The sequence below is a fragment of the Eschrichtius robustus genome, chromosome 13 (genome assembly GCF_028021215.1).
Source record: "Eschrichtius robustus isolate mEscRob2 chromosome 13, mEscRob2.pri, whole genome shotgun sequence".
NCBI classification, from domain to species: Eukaryota; Metazoa; Chordata; class Mammalia; order Artiodactyla; family Eschrichtiidae; genus Eschrichtius; species Eschrichtius robustus.
The window spans coordinates 94,580,140-94,602,222 of NC_090836.1; the positions used below are offsets into that span (position 1 = coordinate 94,580,140).

The 22,083-nt window shown below is 45.1% G+C and overlaps 1 protein-coding gene across 10 annotated transcripts in view; it reads right to left on the reverse strand.

The window, feature by feature from the left end:
- Positions 1-8,366: 8,366 nt before the first annotated feature.
- Positions 8,367-22,083, reverse strand: part of RBFOX2 (RNA binding fox-1 homolog 2) — a 274,079-nt gene continuing 260,362 nt past the window's right edge. For 8 of the 10 annotated variants that reach the window (XM_068561293.1, XM_068561291.1, XM_068561295.1 and 5 more), the window contains 3 exons: positions 16,169-16,257; positions 15,637-15,709; positions 8,367-13,942 (listed from right to left, as the gene is read on the reverse strand). In XM_068561293.1, the coding sequence (XP_068417394.1) occupies positions 13,898-13,942; positions 15,637-15,709; positions 16,169-16,257 (207 nt within the window). In that variant the 3' untranslated portion in view covers positions 8,367-13,897. Of the gene's footprint in view, positions 13,943-15,636; positions 15,710-16,168; positions 16,258-20,480; positions 20,544-22,083 lie in introns of those variants that run through there. The other 2 variants (XM_068561300.1, XM_068561296.1) reach the window with 2 other exon arrangements.

The window sequence follows — 22,083 nt, forward strand, 5'->3', positions numbered from 1 at the left end:
CTACATTTTAAAAGTAAGACACACTATGATAAGTATGTCATAAAAGCCATGCAAAAAAGAATATACATTGGAAAAACAACTGGAGGTAAGTGAATAAAATCGAAAGATATGTTGTGGTGGTATTGGGGGTGATCTTTGTCAAATTATAATGAAAATGTATTTAAAGTGATTTTTGAGCAACAAAAGAAGCTGCAACAGAAGAAAGAATCTTTAAACGAGGGTAACTGTGCAATGCTGCCTGTGTTGGGAAGGAAAAAATAATTTGCCCTCTACTCTTCTGCGTTCTTGGCTGAAACCCTGGTAATAAAAGACAGATTAACCAGAGAAAAACAAACAGAAGTTTATTAACACATATACTTCATGCACACGTGAGACACCCAGGGGAAAATGAGTAACTCCTCAAGGTGGCTTGGAATTCAGTCTTAAATACCATTTTAATAGGGAAAGGGGATGGGGGAAGTAGACCTCTTAGGGGAGAGTAAATGATTTTTAGGAATGACGAATGGGTCCTTAGAAGAATAGATGGGAGATGTGATAGTTTGTGACAAAGATTCTCTGGGTGTGGGGTTGCCTTCTCTCCCCACCTGTGATAAGAGTCAATTTTCCCTGGTCAATGAAACTCCTGGGGAGCCGAACCTATGACAATTGAGTTCCTTTTGGAGGATCTGTCTTTAGGCAGATAACGGGAGTTCAGAGAAAGCCTCTCTCTGCATGTATTTATTCATGTGCTGGCAGCTCAAAATAATCAATAACCAAATAACCAAAGCAGCATGTTTTGGGGTGTCATATTCTGCTACCCTTCACCTATCTGGTTAAAACAAACAGTTAACCAACTAATGATCTCCTCATCTCTAGGAAGGCTTTCTAGAGACTGGACAATCCTGCCAGAATTACAGATGGTAGAGGGCTGGACGGAATGATTACTCACTTGCTTTCCGGTTTACAGTATTATAAATGACATGGCTCTGATCATCTTTATGCCTGTTGTTAGCTTATTGGATGATTATCAGAAGGCTTTTGTGACTTAATATCAAAATTTCAAAAGTCCTTCACCAATCTACTTTGCCACCAGTAACCTAAGAGATTACCAGTTTTACTACATCCTGGTTGGCATTGAATATTATCACAGTTTAAATGTTTGCATAAAGTCCTTAGACAAAAGTGATGTGACGTTAAGATTTTTTGAGACGTTAAGATTTTTGATGTATTCTAACCTTGCTTTTTTTATTTCCAAATATTAGCATTAGATAGTCCACTTTCCCAGAGCATTGTTAAAGCTTTTTGGACTGAGATGACTAGAGAAGAAATACACTGGCTACTCTTTGAGCCACAGGCTTGGGAGGAGATGATGGAAAAAACTGGTTTGGAAATGTAATCATAGGAAAGTGATGTCTAGGGGGGAAAGGTACCAGAACATGAGTTTTGTGAGGGCAGGGATTGGGCTGATACACCAACCGCCAAAATCCCGGCATCTAGAACAGCGCCTGGCACAGACTTTGCACTTGTATTTGAAGGAAGGAAGGAGGAAGGAAGGAAGTCTGATCGTTAATACCCAAATTTTGTTGCTATGCTGTCACCGTCTTCATAGTATGAAACATAAAAATGTGTTCCAGCAAAGTTGGCTGAAGAGCTGATCGTGCAACGTCATTTGCATTTGGAGATGTACCAAAAAAAAAAAAAAAGAAAAAAAAAAAAGGATTCACACATTCTCCTAAAAAAATCCCTTAGGAAAGTAAATAAAAAAACCTTTGGTAAGGGACTTCCCTGGTGGCGCAGTGGTTAAGAATCCGTCTCCCAGTTCAGGGGACACGGGTTTGAGCCCTGGTCCGGGAAGATCCCACATGCCGCGGAACAACTAAGCCCGTGCACCACAACTACTGAGCCTATGTGCCACAACAATTGAGCCTGCGCTCTAGAGTCCACAAACCACAACTACTACTGAAGCCCGCATGCCTAGAGCCCGTGCTCCGCAATGAGAGAAGCCACCGCAATGAGAAGCCCACATACCGCAACGAAGAGTGGCCCCGGCTCGCCACAACTAGAGAAATCCTGCGTGCAGCAATGAAGACCCAATGCAGCCAAAACAAAACAAACAAACAAACAAAAGAAAAAAAAACAAAAACAACCTTTGGTAAGCACATTAGCAGGTGTCCAAACACCTGGCCTGTTGGATGATGGATTCCTAGTAGCAGAATTTGCTCCATTCTCCCTAGTCATCCGGAACACTCCTTCCCCAGCCTTCCTCCACCCTTGACCAAGCTGTAAGAACATCTGGGTCTGGCCTTGAGATCCAAACTGTTGGGACTTACCTTTCCATGACCTTCAGACTCTCCAATAGCACTCAGCTGAAGCGTTATTCTCATAATAGACTGCGGCCTAACACAGGCTGTACTTCTGTTGCTGCAGGGTCCATAAGGTTCTATAAAATGAGTTGCAGGGCTACTCCAAGCTCTTAAATTATATGATCTTCACAATCATGCAAACTAGAGTTCTCCTGCCCTTTCAGGACAGGAACAATCTACTTGATGTATCTGTGACCTTGGCCTGGCCTCCTTCCACTCTTTAGATTCTTCCCCCACGGCTCCCGTTAATCCTGAGATAGTGCAAAACAAAGTCCTTTCCATTTGCTGCTGTCTGATGAGCCAGCTTTGACTAGAGTTAATTGGGTCACTTCCGATGTGCCTGTGCGCATGTTTCTCTACCGTCCTTGAGTGAAGGAAGAGAGATTTTTCTTTTCTCAGAGGAATATTGTCCTCAACCAGCAAAGGAGGCAGACGAGAGGCTTCTGGGAAGCTGTGGTCCTAGGTTCTTACCCTAATTCCATCACTACCTGGCTTATAATCTAGGGAAAGTCACCCCACCCTTGGGACCAGCTTTTTCCTCTGTGAAAGAGGAAAAAGATAACCAATCATCTTCTGTGTTGGGCTTTCAGAAAGCATCACGGACCGATGGCAACATTATTTCTCAAAGAGCCTGGATGCAGCATCACAATTTTTCTTGTGAAAATGGTCCAGACACCCTTACCAAGAGTGGCTGGGAAGTTTATGCTTCTTTGCCATCTATGTACAGATGAGCTCTAAGATGTAGGTTGGAAAGGGGCTGAACTCCTAGGCGTACAGAGATATCCCAAAGAAAATGCTAATTTAGCCTTTTTTTTTTTTTTTTTAAATTGAAGTATAACTGATGTATAATATTATGTAAGTTTCAGGTGTACAATATAGTGATTCACAATTTTTAAAGACTCTATTCCATTCATAGTTATTATAACATATTGGCTATATTCCCTGTATTGTACAATATATCCTTGTAGGTTATTCATTTTATACATAGTAGTTTGTACCCTCAATCCTCTCCCCCTATCTTGCCCCTCCCCTTTCCCTTCCCCTCATTCATTCATTCATTCATTCAACAGGTTTTAATTAAGTGAGGCCTTGACAGGGGCCGAGGATTTAAGGACGCGTTCCCAAACTTGTCTGCATGTTGGCATCACTTGGCAAGGCTTCAAAAAATACTGATGAGTGGGTGGGTCCTACCCCCCAACGACAGGGATTTAACTGATCTGGGACACGACCCAGACTTGGGAGGTTTTCAAGGATCTGCAAGTAATTCCGTTGAGTTTGGGAACCACTGTATTAAGGCATGGGGAGCTTCCTTCTAGCTCTACTGCATCAATAGGCTTTTACTCTTTGGGTACATATCCTAGCTTCTTGATAACCAGGGGAAGTTTTGGGGGGTAAACTGTGAGACACAGGATTCATCTTCCAAAGGGTCTTGCCCACATCTTCCCTTGCCTGTCACAGAGCACAAGCTTAGGGCAGGTCCCGCAGGGCACTGAGGAGATCATGGGAAAAGACACAGTCTCTGCTCTAATGGCACTGGGGGCCCAGCAGGGGGATGGACCCCAGATAAGGCGTTAACAAGGAGGAGAGGTAAATGGTAGGACACGAGGAGGACGAAGGGGACGGGGTGTTGCGGGAGCCCCTCAGGGGGGCACCTTCTCCCAGGATGGGCGGGCTGTGGGAGAAGGGGAGGGAGCACCTGATCCTGAGAAGCTGGTGCCTCGCAATGCTGTTCCCACCACGTGCAATCCTGGGCCTGGGCCTTTGCCAGTCACCTCACTGAACCCTCTCTGCCCGTTGCCTGCGTGCATTTCCAGCCAGAGGTGCTGTTCACTAAGTTATCTGATGTACACATGTTAATTGAGCACCTCTGTGCTGGGCATCATGCCAGGCCCAGCTGTGAACGAGGCAGACAAGGACAGGGTGCATTAAGGGAGAGCGCTACCTTGCCCAGCCCTATATCATCTGGGCGCTCAGGCAAACCTTTTGCGAGTTCCCAATGATGCTACAGAAGTGAATACACTACTTCCTCTCCTTTTTGCCCTAGTTGGTCAAGCTGTCTCCATGGAACAATACCAGACTTTAACTAACTAAGAAAACTCGAGAAACTTCTGCTTGTGAAGATGCTCCCAGCAATGATGACAGAGGCAGACCCGCCGTGGTTCCTGATCGCCCCTGGGGACGCCAGAAACACCTGGGATGGAAGGGAAGTTTGCCAGAGACCAGATTTTCTGAGTGTACAGATGGGGTTGGAGACCAAGAAGACTTTAAGTATTCATGTGAATTTCAACCAACATTGGGACATTCAGAACACATGTATTTTCCAAATTGTATATAACTACACGGTACATTTATGATTAAAATTTTTAAAAACTCCTGATTTTAAAATCAACTATGCTCTGCGAGTCCTCCACGCCTCTCCTTGCCCTGCCCCCACCCCATCCTCATCATGGCCGCACCGTGCTGCTGAACTCTGATCTACATTCCCAGCGCCCTGAGAGGAAACGTCGGTGATTTGAGAAAAGCTGTTACTGAGAGATAGTTATCCCTTTATTGCAGCAGAATTTATAATCTTGAAAAATTGGGCGTGGTTGAAATGTTCCAACGCTAGGAGACCCGTTAAATACAAAGTATTCATCCACCGGAGAGAACTCTGCGTAGCAGATCAAGATGATGTTCAGGAGAGTCAATAATTGGATTAACATGGAAAAGGTTTATTTTAGCAAGTTAGGTGAACAAAGCAGGATGAAAATTGTATATCCACTTTCTCACTTAGAACCTAACCAGGGGAAACACATCTCTCAAACCTGGTAGTAGAGAAAACAAAAGAGAACTCTGGCAGGAAGTAGAGCAAGGTCACACTGCAGCTATGGTTATTTAGAGGTAATTTTCGTTACTTTTCCCATTTCCTTTGATGTGATTCCTATGATGTGAATTACTGTTTTATGAATTGGAAAGAATAGATAATATTTACATCAAAATTAAACAATTGTAAAAAAAGAGGACCAACTCATGGTCTGCTGGTCTTAGCTTCTTCAATCAGTTGAATGAATACAGTCTCACCCTCACTAGTGACAGAGGTCACAGTGGGAGGAGAATGGGTGTGTTTTCATGGGAGGCCACGCCCATGATGCTAGCCATGGCTGAAAACCATGACACCTAGTCTTTTGGGTTTCTGGACCCAGTTCCATGGTGTGTGCGCGTGTGTGTATGTAGGATTCCCCACACCACCAAGCAATTCTGGACACCAACAGGGAGTGGGCCTGGGGTTGCAGAGCTGTCCTAGGGTCAGGAGTGCTGTTGGAATGGGGTGCTGGGCTCAGGGAGAATGGGGCAATGCAACAGTGAAAAGTGATCAAGAATCTGCTCAATTGGGAGATTGGGACTGACATATATACACTACTATGTATAAAATAGATAACTAATGAGAACCTACTATATAGCACAGGGAACTCTACTCAATGCTCTGTGGTGACCTAAATGGGAAGGAAATCTAAAAAAGAGTGGCTATATGTATAGGTATGACTGATTCACTTTGCTGTACAGCAAGAAACTAGCACAACATTGTAAAGCAACTATACTCCAATAAAAAAAAAAATCCACACACACTCAAGACAAACGTGCGGTACACTTTCTTTTGAGCAAGATTTTTTTCCCACTTATTTTCTTTCTTTTTTCTTCAGGATTTTAACATGGTTATCGCCAACTGTTATCCAATTTACTGACCGAGGGAAATTAAGAGGTTTGGATAGAAAGATGATGTCAACATATTGAATTTTAGGAGCCTTGGGACTGCAGCTGGACGAGACTAGACTTTGGAGAGCTTTATGGACTCCGGCCATGGCCTTGCCTCATTAGGTGCAAATTGGTGTCGAGTTTTCAGGGGAACAGTAGACCGATGACCTGGGGGAACACCATGACTTGAGGGAGTAGAGGAAGAAGACCCTACAAAAGGGACAGAGCGTCAGCCAGAGAGGGGATGCAGTGCCAGCTCTTGGGTTTCTACAGGGGTTTCTACTGGAGAAGCACTCGAAACACCAGTGCTCAGACGTGAAGGGCGCAGACTTTGGAGGCTGGGACCCCAGTTCTGCCGCTTCCTACTCAAGGGACGGGTTATCTCCTCTCTCCACACCTCGGCTCCCTCATCTTTCACGTGGAATAACAATACTGGTGAGTCTGGGATTTGATCTCTCTCTCTGCAGAAGCTGTTAGCCTTATGGGTTCTGCGTCAGAGACAAAGGACTTTACTGCTCCCGGCCCGCTGGCAGCAAGAGCCTCAGCGTGTGGGACGGGGTAGATGCTGCTTCCCCGGGAGGTGTGCGCGGCGGCAGAGCCCTGAGCGAGGGGCAACCACCTCTTCCAGAGCAGGTAGGAAGCAGACTCGTTCTTCGTCCCTGCGATGCACCACCCCCCATTCCTCAAGGTTACTAGCTCTAAGTGCCACCCCAGAAAGGTCCTGGGAAAGCGAGGTCAGGGCTTCGCTTGCCTGGTACACCCAGCAAGAAGCACAGGCGCCGGGACCTGAGGAGGAGGACACCCAGCACCTGCCGCGGGGCTGCCGGGAAGATGAAGGTGACGTGAGCACACGTGGAAAGGGCTCTCGGCATCCGCCCGCGATCATCAGCGGGGGTGGCCATACGGAGAAGGCGGGGTTGGGGTGGCGGCTGTGTTATCACCTTACATCCGAGACTGAAAAAAGTCATTCAACATGTATTTATTGAATGCTTGTGCGTTGCACACACCGGAGACACAGGAGTTGAACAGAACAAAGCTGCCGACCTCCGGGCGCTTCCGTTCTAGTACAGGGGGACGCGCCGCGGATACACTAGGCAGACGGGGGGAGCTGGTGCACAGGCCACAGACCCGGATGAGGACGGGGACTGACTCGGGGCCGCCTTGCCCAGAAGCACGTCCTGATCCAACTGCTACTGTAGCGGGTGGCTGTCGAGAGCAGGCGGGGGGTGCGCTGCTGGGGAAGAGACGGAGGAGGGAGGCCAGGCCAGGAGAGCAGGGCGGACGCGCCAGCCTGTGTCGCGGGCAGCGGCGGAGGGTCTCGGGAGTGCCCGGCTGCGCGGGCGCTGGAGGTCAGGTCAGCGCCCCGGGGGAGGCGCCACCTGCTGGCGTCACGCGGGGGCAGCTTCAGGGTCCCGGAGGGAGAGGCCAGCCGGCCGCGGGTGAAGAGCAGGGAATTGGAGTCGGCGGCAGAAACTCGTTCCAGAAGTTTGTCATGAAGGAGAGGACTGGGATCGTGCAAAATTATTTGCATGTTTCAATGCCACAGGGACTAAAGGACAAGGTTGACCTCCATGTGGGAGGGACGCTGGAGCAAAGTCCCCGAGAAGGTGGGAAAGGACGGACGTGTGGGGACAGCGCCCCTCCCGGTAAAACAGGAAGGACGGGAAAGGATGGGTGTGCGTCCAAGTAGGTGTCTAGATCAAGGGGATCCCGTGTGACGGCCTCCATTTCCTCCCGGAAACGGGAAAGGAGACGATCTGAGTGATGTTAGGGAGTTGCAGATTTAGGGGGAATTTCAGAGATTTGGGACTTCCTGGTAGAGAAACCAGTGCAGGAGGGGTGGCTGAGGAAGCCCAGAGAAGGAGGAAAAGGCCCAGGCCCCATACAGAAGGAAAAGGTGTGGGAGCCTGGGCGGCGGCCCGAGCCAGGGGAGAGGTGACAGAGGTGACAGGTGGCCAGAAGGGAAGCGCCCCCTGGAGGGCAGTTTCTGAGGCAGGTGGGGGCGGCAGCGAGGACACCAGGAGAGGATGGAAAAGGGAAGAGGTGAAGCGAAAGGAGATTTCAGAGGCAGAAGCAGGAAGACAGCTCCCGCGAAGACTGGAAGAGCCGGAGGGCAAGTCCCACGGCCCCAGCCTCGGCCTGTGTTTCCCTCTCCCCTCATCTCATTCAGGGAGCGTTGTGTTTGCCGCCTTCTTTTTTCCATCTTACAAAAGTCAAATCCAAGTTCTATCTTTGGAGCATGGGGGAGGCAACAGAGGTCGTTGAGGATCAACACACGCAGGCCAGGGCGAAGAATGGTGTTTCTCCTTTTATTTAAAAACAGTGCTTCATTACCATTTGCAAAGGCAGAGGCAGTGCTCCTCCTTCGCTTAGAGTTTATAAAAGCCAGCAACATGATCAATAATTTATACACATGGATAGTAATACAAAAAAATAAGGAATAAAAGCTAAAGATCTAACTACTCCGACCTTCACAATTCCAGCTACTTGATAATAATAGGAGTAACCCAATGAATACTGTATGGTCTGAAAGCTACTATACACTATGATTCTTAACAAGAAGGGGAGGGAATTAGAGACTGTCACAAAGCCCTGGGTGCTTCTCTGGAGTTTGTAGGGAAACAGGACCCTGGGCAAGCAGCTCGGGTGTCCTAGGAATAGATTCGGGGGTGGGGGTGGGGGGTGGGGAGGGGGGAGAAAAGGTGAGGTGGTCGATTATACAAGCATCCCATGTGATGCCCCCATGCCCCATAGGTACCTGTTTTGCCATGGCAATGGGAGGGGGCCGGAGAAACTGCACGTTGCATGTAGGGATGGTTTCGTCCCTGCCACGGGGAGCGGGGACAAGAGGGGAGGTTCGGTGGCATTTTTAGCCTTGCAGAGATTTGGACTGAAAAGCTCAGAGACTCAGGTGGGTCAGCCTGTCAGGGACAAGCCACCCTGCCCGGCTCTCTCAGCACTTTGCAGCCCTAGCTTACGTGTGTCAGCCCCAGGTTTGCTCCAGCTATTCACAAGCAGAATTATAACACAAGAAAAAAACAATTCATATCCCTTAGGGGGAAAAAAAAAGAGGAGGATCAATTCATCACTCGATATATAATACAGCCAAAATGAGCTGCCAAGACAAGCACACACACACACACACACACTACCGTGAACAGAAAAATACAAGAAAATGACAAAGCTCAGGGTCTGGGTGGGGTATCGACGTTGCTTAAAGCACTCATCAGTCCCCGGAAAAACCAAACCAAAAAACATTTTTAAAAAATTCAAAACCGTACGCACCCCCTGGGAATCTGGCGTTGGTAACAGGGGCGGGTGGTAGGGGGGGGAGAGAAGAGCATCGCTGTTCCCTTTTTGCTGGCTGGTGTGAGCTGAGCCCTCACCACACTGGCAGGTGCGTGTGTCACTGCCAGGCGGAGGGGCCCCGGCTGGCAATCCCCTTAAAGGCAAGGTTTGAGTTGTGGCCGATGAGCAGTTCTCTCCGTTACCAAGCCCTGCCAGCCAGCACTACCATGGCTGAAGTGATCGACCGTTTTCCTGAGTAATCTGTAACTGGCTACAGTTCCGGTAACGTGGAGAACTCAGCTACTGCGGCCACCCGCCATATTCGAGGACTCCCCTCCGCCCCTTGGCTCCTCCTCCCTAGTGCATCTGATTCGGGAATTTTGAGAACCTGCTGCAGCCTGGTCTGTAAGCCTTATTTTAAAGACGGGGGCCAGGGACTCAACGGCACTCGCTAAACCAGAGGGCACATGCTGGCTTAGGACACCCAGAGTCTACTTGGGAGGGGCCCTGCTTCACACTCTAGCTCCTGGATGGCTATTGCCTGGTTGATCAGTCAAGTGAGGATGAAGGAAGAACACAGCAAAGGGGAAAGGGAGGGAAGAGGCTTTCGGACAGTAACATTTCCAAAAAAATCGTGTTTTATGCAACAGAGAATCAGGTTTCACTGGTGGATACTACAAACGGTCAAACATTTTCAAGAGCATGACAAAATAAAAACACACAAATTTACGTTGGATGTTCACCTTGCCCACTATTTTTTTTCCTATCTTAAAACAGTGCAAACAGGTAACTTATGCTTTTAAAACACCACTACCCCTTCCCCACCCCCCAAAGTCCCTTTCCTCCTATTTTCTGGGGGAAACGAGTCTGCGATTCTGCAACTGTTTCTGTGCTAGGGGGTTGCAAGCAGCCGAGAAGTGGCTGGGCTTGGTCAAAGGGGGCGGTCCCAATGGTCCCCCCCTCCTCCCTTACAGTGCCCTCTGGGCTGTCCCTTGCTTCCCTCCCTTGGCCTCATCCTCCCACCAGAAGGAAGGGAGGCCATCCAGCCCTTCCTGCAGATCCTTGGGGTTGCTTCCATCCCGAGTTTACATCTCCTTCCTACCTGGAAGCTATGTGACTAGTTATAGGGTGGTAGTGATTCACCGACTTATCTGCTAGAGCTCTAGGAAAGTAGAACCTAAACTAAGAGTTCAGCCCCTGAGGAGTCACACTTCTGAGAGAAAGCTGCTATCATTGATTTCTACTGAATAGAGCTCCACTAGCTCCCCTTAAGCTAAGAGCTGAGCTCCAGTCCCCTTCTTTTTCAAGGAAAAATAATATCGGCTCAGTTCCAACTGTGGCTGCTGAAGGAGGATGGTGACGGTGGGCTTTGTAAAAACTGAGAGCCTTAAAAGTGACGAATCACAACAGCTGATCTCGGTCAGTGGGAGCTGAACTATGTAATATAAGGAATTCTGGAAAAGCTCTAAGGACAGCTCTCTGGGCTGAAAGAGGGATATTCAGATAAAGGTGGTCACTAGAGGGCTCCTGAAAGGAGCCCAGCTTCTAAGAGTAAGATGCTTAGTATAGAAGTCCACATCGTGACCTACAGTAAAGCTGTTGAAATTGATTCAGCATGGATACGTTTTCTGGAATTATTCACCAGCATCCTCTAACAAACTTACAAGATGCCATACTCTCTTCTGACTCAGTTTCTTAGTCCAGTGGGAACTAGAGTCAGGAATAAACAAGCACTGATGCTTCGAGGAACCTGCCTCTGATGAAGTTGCCTGTATGGAATCTCAAAGTTCAAAAGCTGTTGGGGAGGTTGATGCTTCGAGAGCCCCAATTCTCAGTGATGACACTGAAAACCAAAGGCCCTTTAATAATAAGCAGAACTCTATTTAGTCTTTCTTAGTAAAAGGAGCTGAAGGAAGCGGTATTAAAACCATCCCTGGAAATGCAGCAGAGGCCCACTGGAAAACACAGAGCTTGCCTATGGAGTCCTCAGCCAGAACCAGCTGAACTGAAATGCACAAAAGCTCAGGCTTCTGCCTCTTTTAAAAGGGCTGTGGAAGCTGCCTTCTCTGCCTTTCCCATCATCTTTCCCTCTTTCTGGAAAAAAAGAATAGAAAATTCTTGAACTCATTGCCCTATTTTCCTCCCCTGCTATGCATACAACCATTTAGAATTTGGCCTTGTCTCCACTGAGTAGTGGCCTGCCATTTGTGAGAATGGCCCCTATTTGAACAGGACACAAAATTTCTCTCAGTTTCTTCACTCAGTAAAAGCTCTCCCTCAAAACAAAAGCAAAAGAAAGAAAGAAAAAAATCCTCCCTGCCCCCGTTCCCTAGACCTGTGAAAGCCCCACATCCCATTCCCACACCCCAAACTATAATATTTATATACACACACAACAAAAATTGTCTCAACAGCAACAAACCAAACTTTGGCTTGGGGAGGGGAACCCTTAAAAATGGCCAATGGACTGGGCAGTCTGGTGTCCCCTATTCTGTGCATTCCTCCCCAGAATCAGTTAAGAATTGCATCGAGGCCTCTAGCTTCCTTGATGTCTCCCCTAGTTTCAGGGAAGCCTCCCTCCCAGTTATTAGGAGAGAGAGGATTCTGAAGGGGGAGAAGAGATGTATTATACACGACAGGCCAGTCCCCCCCCACAGATCCCTCTCCTTACAAAGAATGTTTGATGCTGTCATATGTCAGTCATTTTAACTCAGGGACATGAATCAGTATCAGTCAAGAACACGGGTGGAGGCAGGAGTAAAAAAAAAAAACAACAAACCAAAACAAACCCATAACAAACCAGAAGCTCCATGTCTCTGAATTACTTACTCCCTTTAGCAGCTATCCCTCGGGTGAAAGGTCACCCTAGTACCAATGTGAATAGACCAGGGAGCCAAATGGACCGTGCTTTTCTATTTTCTAATGCCTTCATTTTGGAAATCCTGCAGGACCCCTGCCTTTAACAGCTAAGAGCTAGAAGAGAAACACTTTCTCCCCTGTCTGATGATAGGTAAGTCGAAGCCAGGCAGTGACAGCAGTGACTCACTGTGGTGGCCACCACATGACTCTTCCTGGCAACGTATGAGATCCTGGTCATTTCAGACCCTCCTTCCTGTACGGGAGGGGAGCAGCCTCAGGGGCTTGTTTCATGTCCTGTAGTGTTCATGAGTACCAAGTGGTCCAGATGCTCAGCTGGGTGTCTTTGGAGGACAGTGAGAAGCTGGGTGGAATGGCCACAAGGGCTCCAGACTGTGGACAGAAATGACTCGTAAAGGCTCTGGAAGATGAAAAGTCCTATGGCTTTGGAGCTTGTACAAAGTGCCTTTGCCTGCCCTCACATGCCCTACTCACAGAGACCTCCAGGGACAGCTGATCTAGGGCTTGGTGCTTCATCTTTTGCCACCAGAGCCTTTATTATATGTTTTCTACTTTGTACTGACTTTTTGATGCAAGAGAAAGATCGGGAATATCAGGGCGCCTTAATCTGACATCGTCTAACACCCCTTTTCTTGCTCTCACCCTCTTCATTGCATGACAATTTGTACTTCTAGCCCTCAAGCCGTGGCCGGATACCTCGGGGAAATCTGGCCACTGGCTATTTATTCTTCTGTCCCTGGGTCCTAAATTCCTGAATCTCGAGGACATGGGAGCAGGGTGTTAATAAAAGGAGAGATGAGCTAAGCTGTGGTTCAACGAAAGGAAAAGCAGCCCAGCAGGAATGCTAGGGTTTACAGGAAAGAAAAGAGTGATCTTTTTCATACTCCAGAGTTCATTCCGAGACCGGTTTCCTAATGAGGTGTTTATTATCCACAGTCTGAGTGCATGTCTGGAAATATTAATACTATAATTCCAAAAACGATGCCAACTGTCTCAGGCCTTGCGTGTAAGATGATTGTAAAGAGAATGAGGAGACAGGAGGGAAGAGGAGAGGAAAGTGTCTTAGTGATTCTCCTGCTTTGCCAGCACACATTCCTATAGTCTATTAGCATGTGGATTCCAGCCACAGCCAATCAGAATTGCCTGCCAAAGACCAGAAACTCAGAAGACTAGAAGGATATCCTGTTGCAGAGAGATCTCTTCCACTTCTGCTTGTCCCACAGCCATTCAGCACCAGATACACTTTGGTAGTTCTGTCTGCTGATTTCTGATCAGACGCATTTATCAGCTCCTAATGTCTCTCCTTCCTCATTAACTGCCTCTTCCGTGATTGACAGAATAAGCTAAGCACGGACATACAGACATGGAAATGCGTTATTTTTTTTTTTTTTTTTTACCACAGTTAAAAAAAAGAAAAAAGAAAAAAGAAAAAAATGCACAATCTTTGGAACAAAAGAATTAAAGGCAGAAATTTAAAGGAAAAATACATATTCAAAGAACATAGTGAGGTATAAAAAAGTATTCTCTCTTTTTTTGTGTTTTTTGTTTGTTTGTTTTTCCTCTTCATCTTGCTATAGAGTTCCTCTACTAGTAAATATTGCAATAGCCAGGCCTCATGAACTGGGGGGCTGTCCCACTTGCAGGGGTCTCACGTCACTTCAGTAAGGGGCAAATCGGCTGTAGCCACCTCGGTATAAACTCGCCTGTAGTAATTAAAGACACAAAAATATTAAAAGGTTGATGAGAGAAGCATTACAAAAGAAGACATGTCCTGAGGAGGGATTTGGAAAAACAGCTTCCTTAGAAGCTTCAAAGCAACTGGTTAGATGTTGTCTAGTGCATGAGGTCAGGAAACCAACTTCTGCCTCTAAGATGCTCAGACCAGAGCCCAAACATCTACTGCTGACCTGATATTCTCAAGGGGAGAGTATGCTAATGGTTCATTATTTACATGAGTTAGCACAGAAGAGAAACTCAATGAAGTTTAAAACCAAGTCTGTAAATAGTTTGATTTTTTAAAAGCATGGGTCTTGTTTACCTTGATTACCTCATTACAAGCGTGACCTAAAGCACACTGCTGATCTTACCTTCTTACCCATTACCTGGCAGTGGAGAACACGTTACTTCTGACCACTATCTCTGTCACATCGCATGTTTGAGATGGTGCTGGATTTAAACCTGAGTTAATCTTTCAACGAATAAAGTCTATTTCCTCTGTAATTTATAAAAAATACCAACCAGGTTGTTTCTTGACATATCTGACTTTTATCTTTTATATATATATATATGTATGGGATATGTAAAACTGGGGTATTAAGTGGGCTTCTTTCCTTTCTTTAATCATAATCTAATGAATTATCTTTTTCAATCAAAAGTTCCCTAGGGACGTATCGCTCCTTGGGTCATTCTTTTAGTACAGGACTTATATCACTTGGGCACTAAATAAAACCTCAGGAATTCCCAACACTTCCTTATATCGTACGTCTCTACTTCAGTTCTAAACACTGCCCCCCATACCCCCGCAGGACCCTATTACTTCCTTCCACAGATCTTCATCAGTAGAGATTTAGTGTGGGAAGTAGCAGGCTCTCTCACATCTTTTATGTCTTAACTGTGACCATCGTTCTGCCTCCCTCTCAGACATGGTCATCTGTGTTCCCGGGCCGTTGGCCAGTGACACCGTGGATGGCAGAGAACGTCTGGCACGACGAGGTATCACTGTGGACCGGCCAGTCTTTGCTGAATCCAGTGAGTCCCGTCATTGGCCCGGAGGTGTCCAGGCCAACACAAAAATACTGCAGGGGGGATTCGAGTTTGGTCAGGGGGATTATTCTAGATGAGCTCTATGGACTTTTTGTATACTTCTAAGAAATATACCATATTTTGCCACAAATGTTATTAATAAAATATCTTTGTAAGGCATTTGTTTGGTGATTTTTAGTACTATCTGCCGGAAGGCTTAGGAATAGCAGGGACATCCTTTGGCATCTGCATTTGAAGCAGACAGGTTAAGTTTTTTGAAAAGTTTACTGTGAAAACTGGAGAGTCTTGTGCCCCAAGTCTTGGCGAATACCTATCAGTAAAACTCTGCCACAGGTATGCGTCCAGCATCTGAGCCATTATAAAACAGCAGGCTGTTCCCTTCCTTCCTCCCGAACGATGCCGTTACTCAGGGCAGACTGTCACTGCTCATTCCTTTCTCCTGTCCTTAACCAGGCCAGGGGGCTCACACCAGCACACACACAGAAGTGATATGAAATTTCCAGACAGTCCTATTAGTTTTAATACTTTGGCAATGGAAGAAGGGCTGAATTTATCACCTCCCTAGATCTTCTGTAGTCTGTAGGTAAAAGTCAGAAGTAAAACGTTTGAAAAAATAAAAGGCACATCTACTTACCACAGCGCCAACTCCATAGCTAGCGGCAGGGGCAAGGGCATGGTAGGGGTCGGCCGTGTACACCCTGCCATAACTGGAAAAAGAAATCCAATCAGGGAGATAAAGGAAAGACAGTGACAAAAAAAAAAAAAAAAAAAAAATTAAGGGGTTTTACTGTGCTAAGGACTTGTAACTTGGAATGTTATTAGGAAACTGGCAGAATGGAAAAAATCCCTCCGTTCTACTCCTAAAGGCAGCAACTGAAAATTTCTGAAGTACTTCTATAAAATGGAAAAGAAGGGCACTGGAGATGAGGAAGAGGGAAATTGGGGTCAAAGCCAGAAACACACAGGAACAAGAGGGAGGGAGGGGAGGAGTGTGAGCCTGTGAGCCGCTGGGTTTTTGGCAGGATAGAGTCCAGGCAGAAGGCCTGTGGAAAACCCAGCTCAGCAGGCAGTCCCGGGGGCTAAGTGCCCTTTTGGAAACGGCTCGGGGAAGGAAAGGGGGTGACGCGGGGCGGCCCGGCGCTCCCCGCCCCCGTCTCGGCACCTACCCGTCGCTATAAGCGGCGGCGGCGGCGGCGGCGGCGGTGGCAGCGGTTGCAGTAGCAGGCTGTGCGTATCTGTAGGCTGCATATCCACCCTACAGGAGAGAGGAGAACCGACTTTACACATGCCTCTCCCCCGGGGGGCAGGCGAGCACACACCCGCCCACACGCAGATGGACGCGGACGCAGACGCAGACACAGACACAGACACGAACACAGACACACCCGTGGGGAGAGAATGTTTCAAACTGCATCAGTCTGCATGTTATTCCTTAGTGTACAATTAAGCTCCGCCCAAGGTAGGGATTTGCTTTGCAATTTGTAATAGTAACAAAAATAAACTACACTGTAGTACCTCTTCTCAAATTTAAGAAATGAAGATATGATTTAAAACATTTTTTTATTGAAATATAGTTGATTTACAATGTTGTGTTAGTTTCAGGTGTAAAGTGATTCAGTTACACATATATATATATCTATATATTTATTCTTTTTTAGATTCTTTTCCATTATAGGTTATTACAAGATATTGAGTATAGTCCCCTGTGCTCTACACTAGAACCTTGTTGGTTATCTATTTTTATATATAATAGTGTGTCTATTGTAATTCCAAACTCCTAATTTATCCCCCCCGCCCCCGCAAAATGAAGATATGATTTTGGGTCTGTCTTCGTGGGAACTTTGAACAGGGAAAATATTTACAGGAAGTTGGGAGAACTTTATCTGACAGGAAATGTAAATTATAGATCAAAACATTAAATTTATATGTGTCAACTGCAGATTCTCTGATGCGTACTTGGATTGATCCATTGCTAAGAGACTACAGTATATAAAGAAAGGTCCCATATAGTGCTATGCTCCATGTGGCCTAGTGCGTTTGCCAAGAGGCTAAGATAATCAAGCGATATTTAGAAGGAAGAACCAGTGTAGATCAGGGGTTGGCAAACCTCCATCTGTGGACCAATGCAGTTGGCCTCCTGTTTTTGAAAGTAGTTGTGACAGAGACCGTATGGCCTATGAAGTCGAAAATCTTTACCACTTGGCTCCCTACAGAAAAAGTTTGCCAAGTCCAATCTACAGTTCAGACTCAGGCAAACCAGATTACAAAGGGCTGTGGACCCTTGGACTAGGTTCAAACAGATCAGGAAGCCCTTCCCTCCCCCCCAAGCCTTTAACTGCATTTATTTTTCTTCCCTAAAAGGTTTTGGGACTTCTTACATCCTAATCTCACAGCAGGTTCTGGAGCTTTTCTTCCAAGGGTTCAAATATCCTCTCAGTCCTAAAGAGTTTCAAACTCCCCTGTCCTGCTATTTTGCCTCAGTTTAGGTGAACCAAATACTCAAAAGGTTTTCTCTGTCAGGGTGAAATACTTCATGAAGTTTTTCAAAGATAATCACAACAACAAATGCCGCATCAGACAGGCTATTTGAAAAAGTGGCAAGCTCTACTTTTCCTTCTTCTTCTTTACCTTTCTAGAATTCATCTATTTTACCTAAACCTAATTCAGGTGTGTACTTCTATTACTGTCATTTCCCCATCAACTATAGGTAAATACAGCTATGTCCATTTGGATGGCACCTCAGCAGCGAGCACAGCATGTTTCGTTTCTGTATATTACTGTGTCCGTTTCTCATGGACATCTGAAGCTTTCTGGCCTGTGCTTTCTGCTTTCTACTCCTTCAATGTTCAGTTTTTGCTAAACCTACAAAAGAAATTTCAAATTTACTTCTGTATCATTTCTTAGGATTGGAAACAACCATTTTCCAATGGGACCCTTGGTCTTCTTAGCCATCTGACAGGGAAGCTTCTAGCTTGCTGCTTTTATTTCTGTTCAAATCTTATTCTGGAAATAGCTGTGACTTCTTCTTAGAGGTTTCTACAGCTTTTTGCTTATTTCTTACATAATTTATGCCTTCTCTAACTGAAGACACTGCACCACGGGGGGAAAGCTTACTGCTGCTCTTTAAATTTATGCTGCTTAAATTCATCAGAAGCAGCTTCAAACATACATTAAAAAAAAGGCCCCTGATTGGCTTTCAGTGGTTTTGTATTATTCCTTCTTTGTTCTTCAAGTGAATGACTTGGAAAAGTGAACACTGTTTCCTCAATTATAAGTCTTTCCATAGATATTCCTATAAATAAGAAAACTCTAATTAGTATTACCAAACACTGGCAATGAGATGGTAATGGATAGGGCCCTGGCAGGAAGTACCCTCGGGGGCTATCTGTGATTCACACGCTTCCTCTGAATTCTAGCCAGGTCTATGGGAACAGGCAGGCCAGACTGATTTGGGCAAAGCCGTACATCCAGGCGGCAACATACACACTGCCATACATACACACATAAGCATATACATTTATGTATAAGCTAACTCAAGTGTCTCTTTACCTTTTAAACTTCTAAAGAAAAAATGAAACAGTAAAAGGATTGTTAAACAAAACAACATGCTAATCATCACAGTTGAAATTTTAAGCTTTATATGAACCTTGAAGGCTCAATTTTTTGGTATCACTAGAGATGGTTCCACTAGTTTAGAATTAAAGTTTGCTAGTGTGAAGTTTACAGAGGGGCCATGTTTAGTAAAACATCTTTGTAAATGAGGATAATGTGGTAAACAAGCACCATGAGGTTTCTCTCTTTAGCATTCCTTCAAAATCCAAAATAATCTCTAAAAATTGAAAAAGTCAAGGTAATAAAAGCAATTGAAGCCTAATTTATATCTTTCTGAGTAAAACATTTAAAAACTGAAGTTCTATGCCATGGGACAGAGGTATGCATTCTCATGAAAGTACTAACTAGACTCTCAGTTAAGTCTCGGTATGTCAGAGATACTGGGGATTGTATTAAATCATTAAATTTGAGCTGTATTGGACTAATCATGGGGAAAAAAGGAGATTCTGAATGAGGTTACTGATAGCCATTTCCCCTCAGTTTCCTCAACCTGCAAGAAGCCATCGGAACCTCAGTGGTTTGGGGGTAATGTTATTGTTAATCAAGACAATTTTAAATGGATCAGGCTGTGGAAGAGAAGGCTCCCTCCAAGCCAGAAGGAAATAAAGATAATCTACCTGCAGTCCTTTCCTTCTGTTATGAGTGAACTCTGACTCTGGAGTTTGAATTTGATGAGGTTCTCTGCTATTCAAATTCAGGAACACAGGACAGGCATGCAAATATTTTACTGGCAACAAAAGGCTCAAGAAGAGTATCAACAGAATTTTAAGAAAAACTACATTAATTTTTTAGAAAAGCAGATAATATTTCCACATGTCTACTCTTCTGATTACTTTATAATAATGGTGCTATAGAGAGGCCCTTTAAAGGGGAGGGGTCCGTGTTTGGGATGGGCAGGTAATATCGCAATAAACTGATTTGGTAATTCATTGATGACTACCCCAAAGTTAGAAAAATTAAATTGTATGTCATGGATTCCTCCTCTTAGCTGTATTCTTAGTCCAAAGTATTTCTGCTGGTGCTTTAAACTGGTTATTCAACAAAATATCTAACCATAATATAAGCCAATGAACATTCAGATATATTTATTTCTATTCTGGATTTTGGAACGCATAAAGAATCCAGGCTGAGAAACTGTTTTTTCAACTTTCACTTCTATTAGCAAATCTGAAGTTGTTTATGGAACATGAGAACAAAGTGCAGTTTGAAACACCAAGGGTTTCATTGCTGTTTCTTAAGTTTTTCAAAAAGAACAAGGGTGGGGGAGGGGTAGGAGAGACAGGGTTCAGGCGTGGGGAGGGGATATGGCGCCACATTTATTAATCACATTAAGAACTAAGCATGCCAACATCTGGAGCTAGAACAACCAGCAAAATCACCACGTTCAGACTCAGATTGGCTAACTCTATCTATCCCAGCATTCTCTTGGGACAGCGGTTTGCCCTAGGCTCTACCACAAGCTCGGTGAAGTACACAGCCTCAATTACTAGAGCGTGCAGCCACAACGACCTGGTATTACGGAAACAGTCAGTCACCACTTGAGTTAACATTCCAGACCCTAACGACTGGCCCCTCCCCAGCCCAAAGAAGAGTCAATCTCGCCCACCCTAGCCCTGGCCCACACCACAATGTTAATAATTATAACAAGCAGTAACCCATCTGTTATATCAGAGAAGGGAACAGAGACTCCACTGAGAGATTTAGAGTGAGATGTTAACATTTCTTCAGCTGACTGCACAAACAAACAAACAAAAAAAGAGGAGAAATAATTCATTTGGAGATATGAAGTCATGAGATAGCTGATGTGTATTGCTTTTAACCATGCACCGATGCAAAACTGAAGCAACCATTAATAATAAAAATTAAAAAGGACATATGTATTTACACACAATCAGACCTGTTTGATCTGAAGCAGTTTGCAGATTCTATCTGTGTGTGATTTGAAATAAAACAAAAAATGGGGATTAGCATGGCCACAGCACACCCTAATGTCAGAGGGCACACACGGACAGCTTTCTGGAACCTGACAGCTGGATAAATTTGGCATGGCTAAGCCTGGTCCAAATATCCACATGCCCCTTTAAAAATAATTACTTTCTTATTCCTTTGTAATTCATTCTGAATGATTCCTAGTGCTCCCAACTGGGACAGCCCAATGCTATATCACTCCCCAGTTCAACCTTCCTGATTCAGTTCTGACCCGCAGTGCTCACCTGTATACTTGCCCTCTGTCAACACCCATACATTCTGATCCGGTGTTCTTCTAAAGTATTTCCCATGTGCTATCCTTTCTCATATCCGTAACACATCCCTGCCTTCAACTTCCAGCTTTTTCAAAGGAAAATGCTGTTACCTTTAAGATCCTTTTGTTGTTGTTGTTGTTAAAGTCTCACTTTTGCATTACCCAATGTCACCTCCTAGGGATTTTCTACTCCACTCTGAACCAATTTTATTGTCTAGTGAACTTTACAGCATTGCCACGCTGACCACATGATTCTTCTGCACAGTTCTGTAGCTGTGTTTTAACTAGAACAAAATGGAAGGGTTCTACGTATCCTCCCTCTTATACCTGACCTTTCCTTGCCTATCCAAGTTTAATCCTCTCTTGTCTTGATTTTCACCTGGCCATTAATTTTATTATTACTTTTTTGTTTTAGGATTTACAATAAAACAGGACTTTGGTGAGCATGTGATGTCAAGACACCTTCTTTCTACCTGGAAGACAATGACATTATGTGACACTGAGGAGAAGAATGTGTATTTCAAGACCAGCAGACAAAATGAAAGCTTGTTCCCTACATGTGATGTATAGATTTATAGAGCAAGGGGAGTTGGGGGGTGGGGGTGGGAGAGTGGGGAGAATGGCAGGTGCGATGCTTCAAATCACTACAGCAGAGCAGAGATCCAGTCCAGCTAGCTTGGGTCTAAGGCTGTGCCTCTGGGAATCACTTTGTCTCTACACGATTCTAACTCCCTCCTTTCCCTCACCTCCTCCCCACTCCGGCTGAGATCCACTGCTCTAGACTGAACTTGTATGAGGAGGGCTCATTAGAACAGAGTTCTTCCGTGGCAATATGGCACCTTTGATTAAATGTGAATAACACAGATGTGAATACAAAACTCATAATAATGATAATATTGTTACTGCTTTTGATTGAGAGACCTATCTACTTGGAAGAGTAGATAAGAGAAATTTTTAAGGAAAATCTTTTAAATTTATCTTATTATTATTAAAATTGGGGTTAAGGAAAGAAATTTTTATGACCAACTTGGTATCTTCCACTTACTACTTTTATGATGGATGAGAGATGATGTTTAATTAACTAACCCTTTCGAACACTACTATTCCACACCTCTCCCAATCAGTTCATTTCCCAAAGCTTGCGGGGTAGCCACATAAATAAACTAACTGAATTGTGAAAAGCTGTCTATTGTTTTCTTTTTCCTAGCACCCAGCTCTCAACGAATC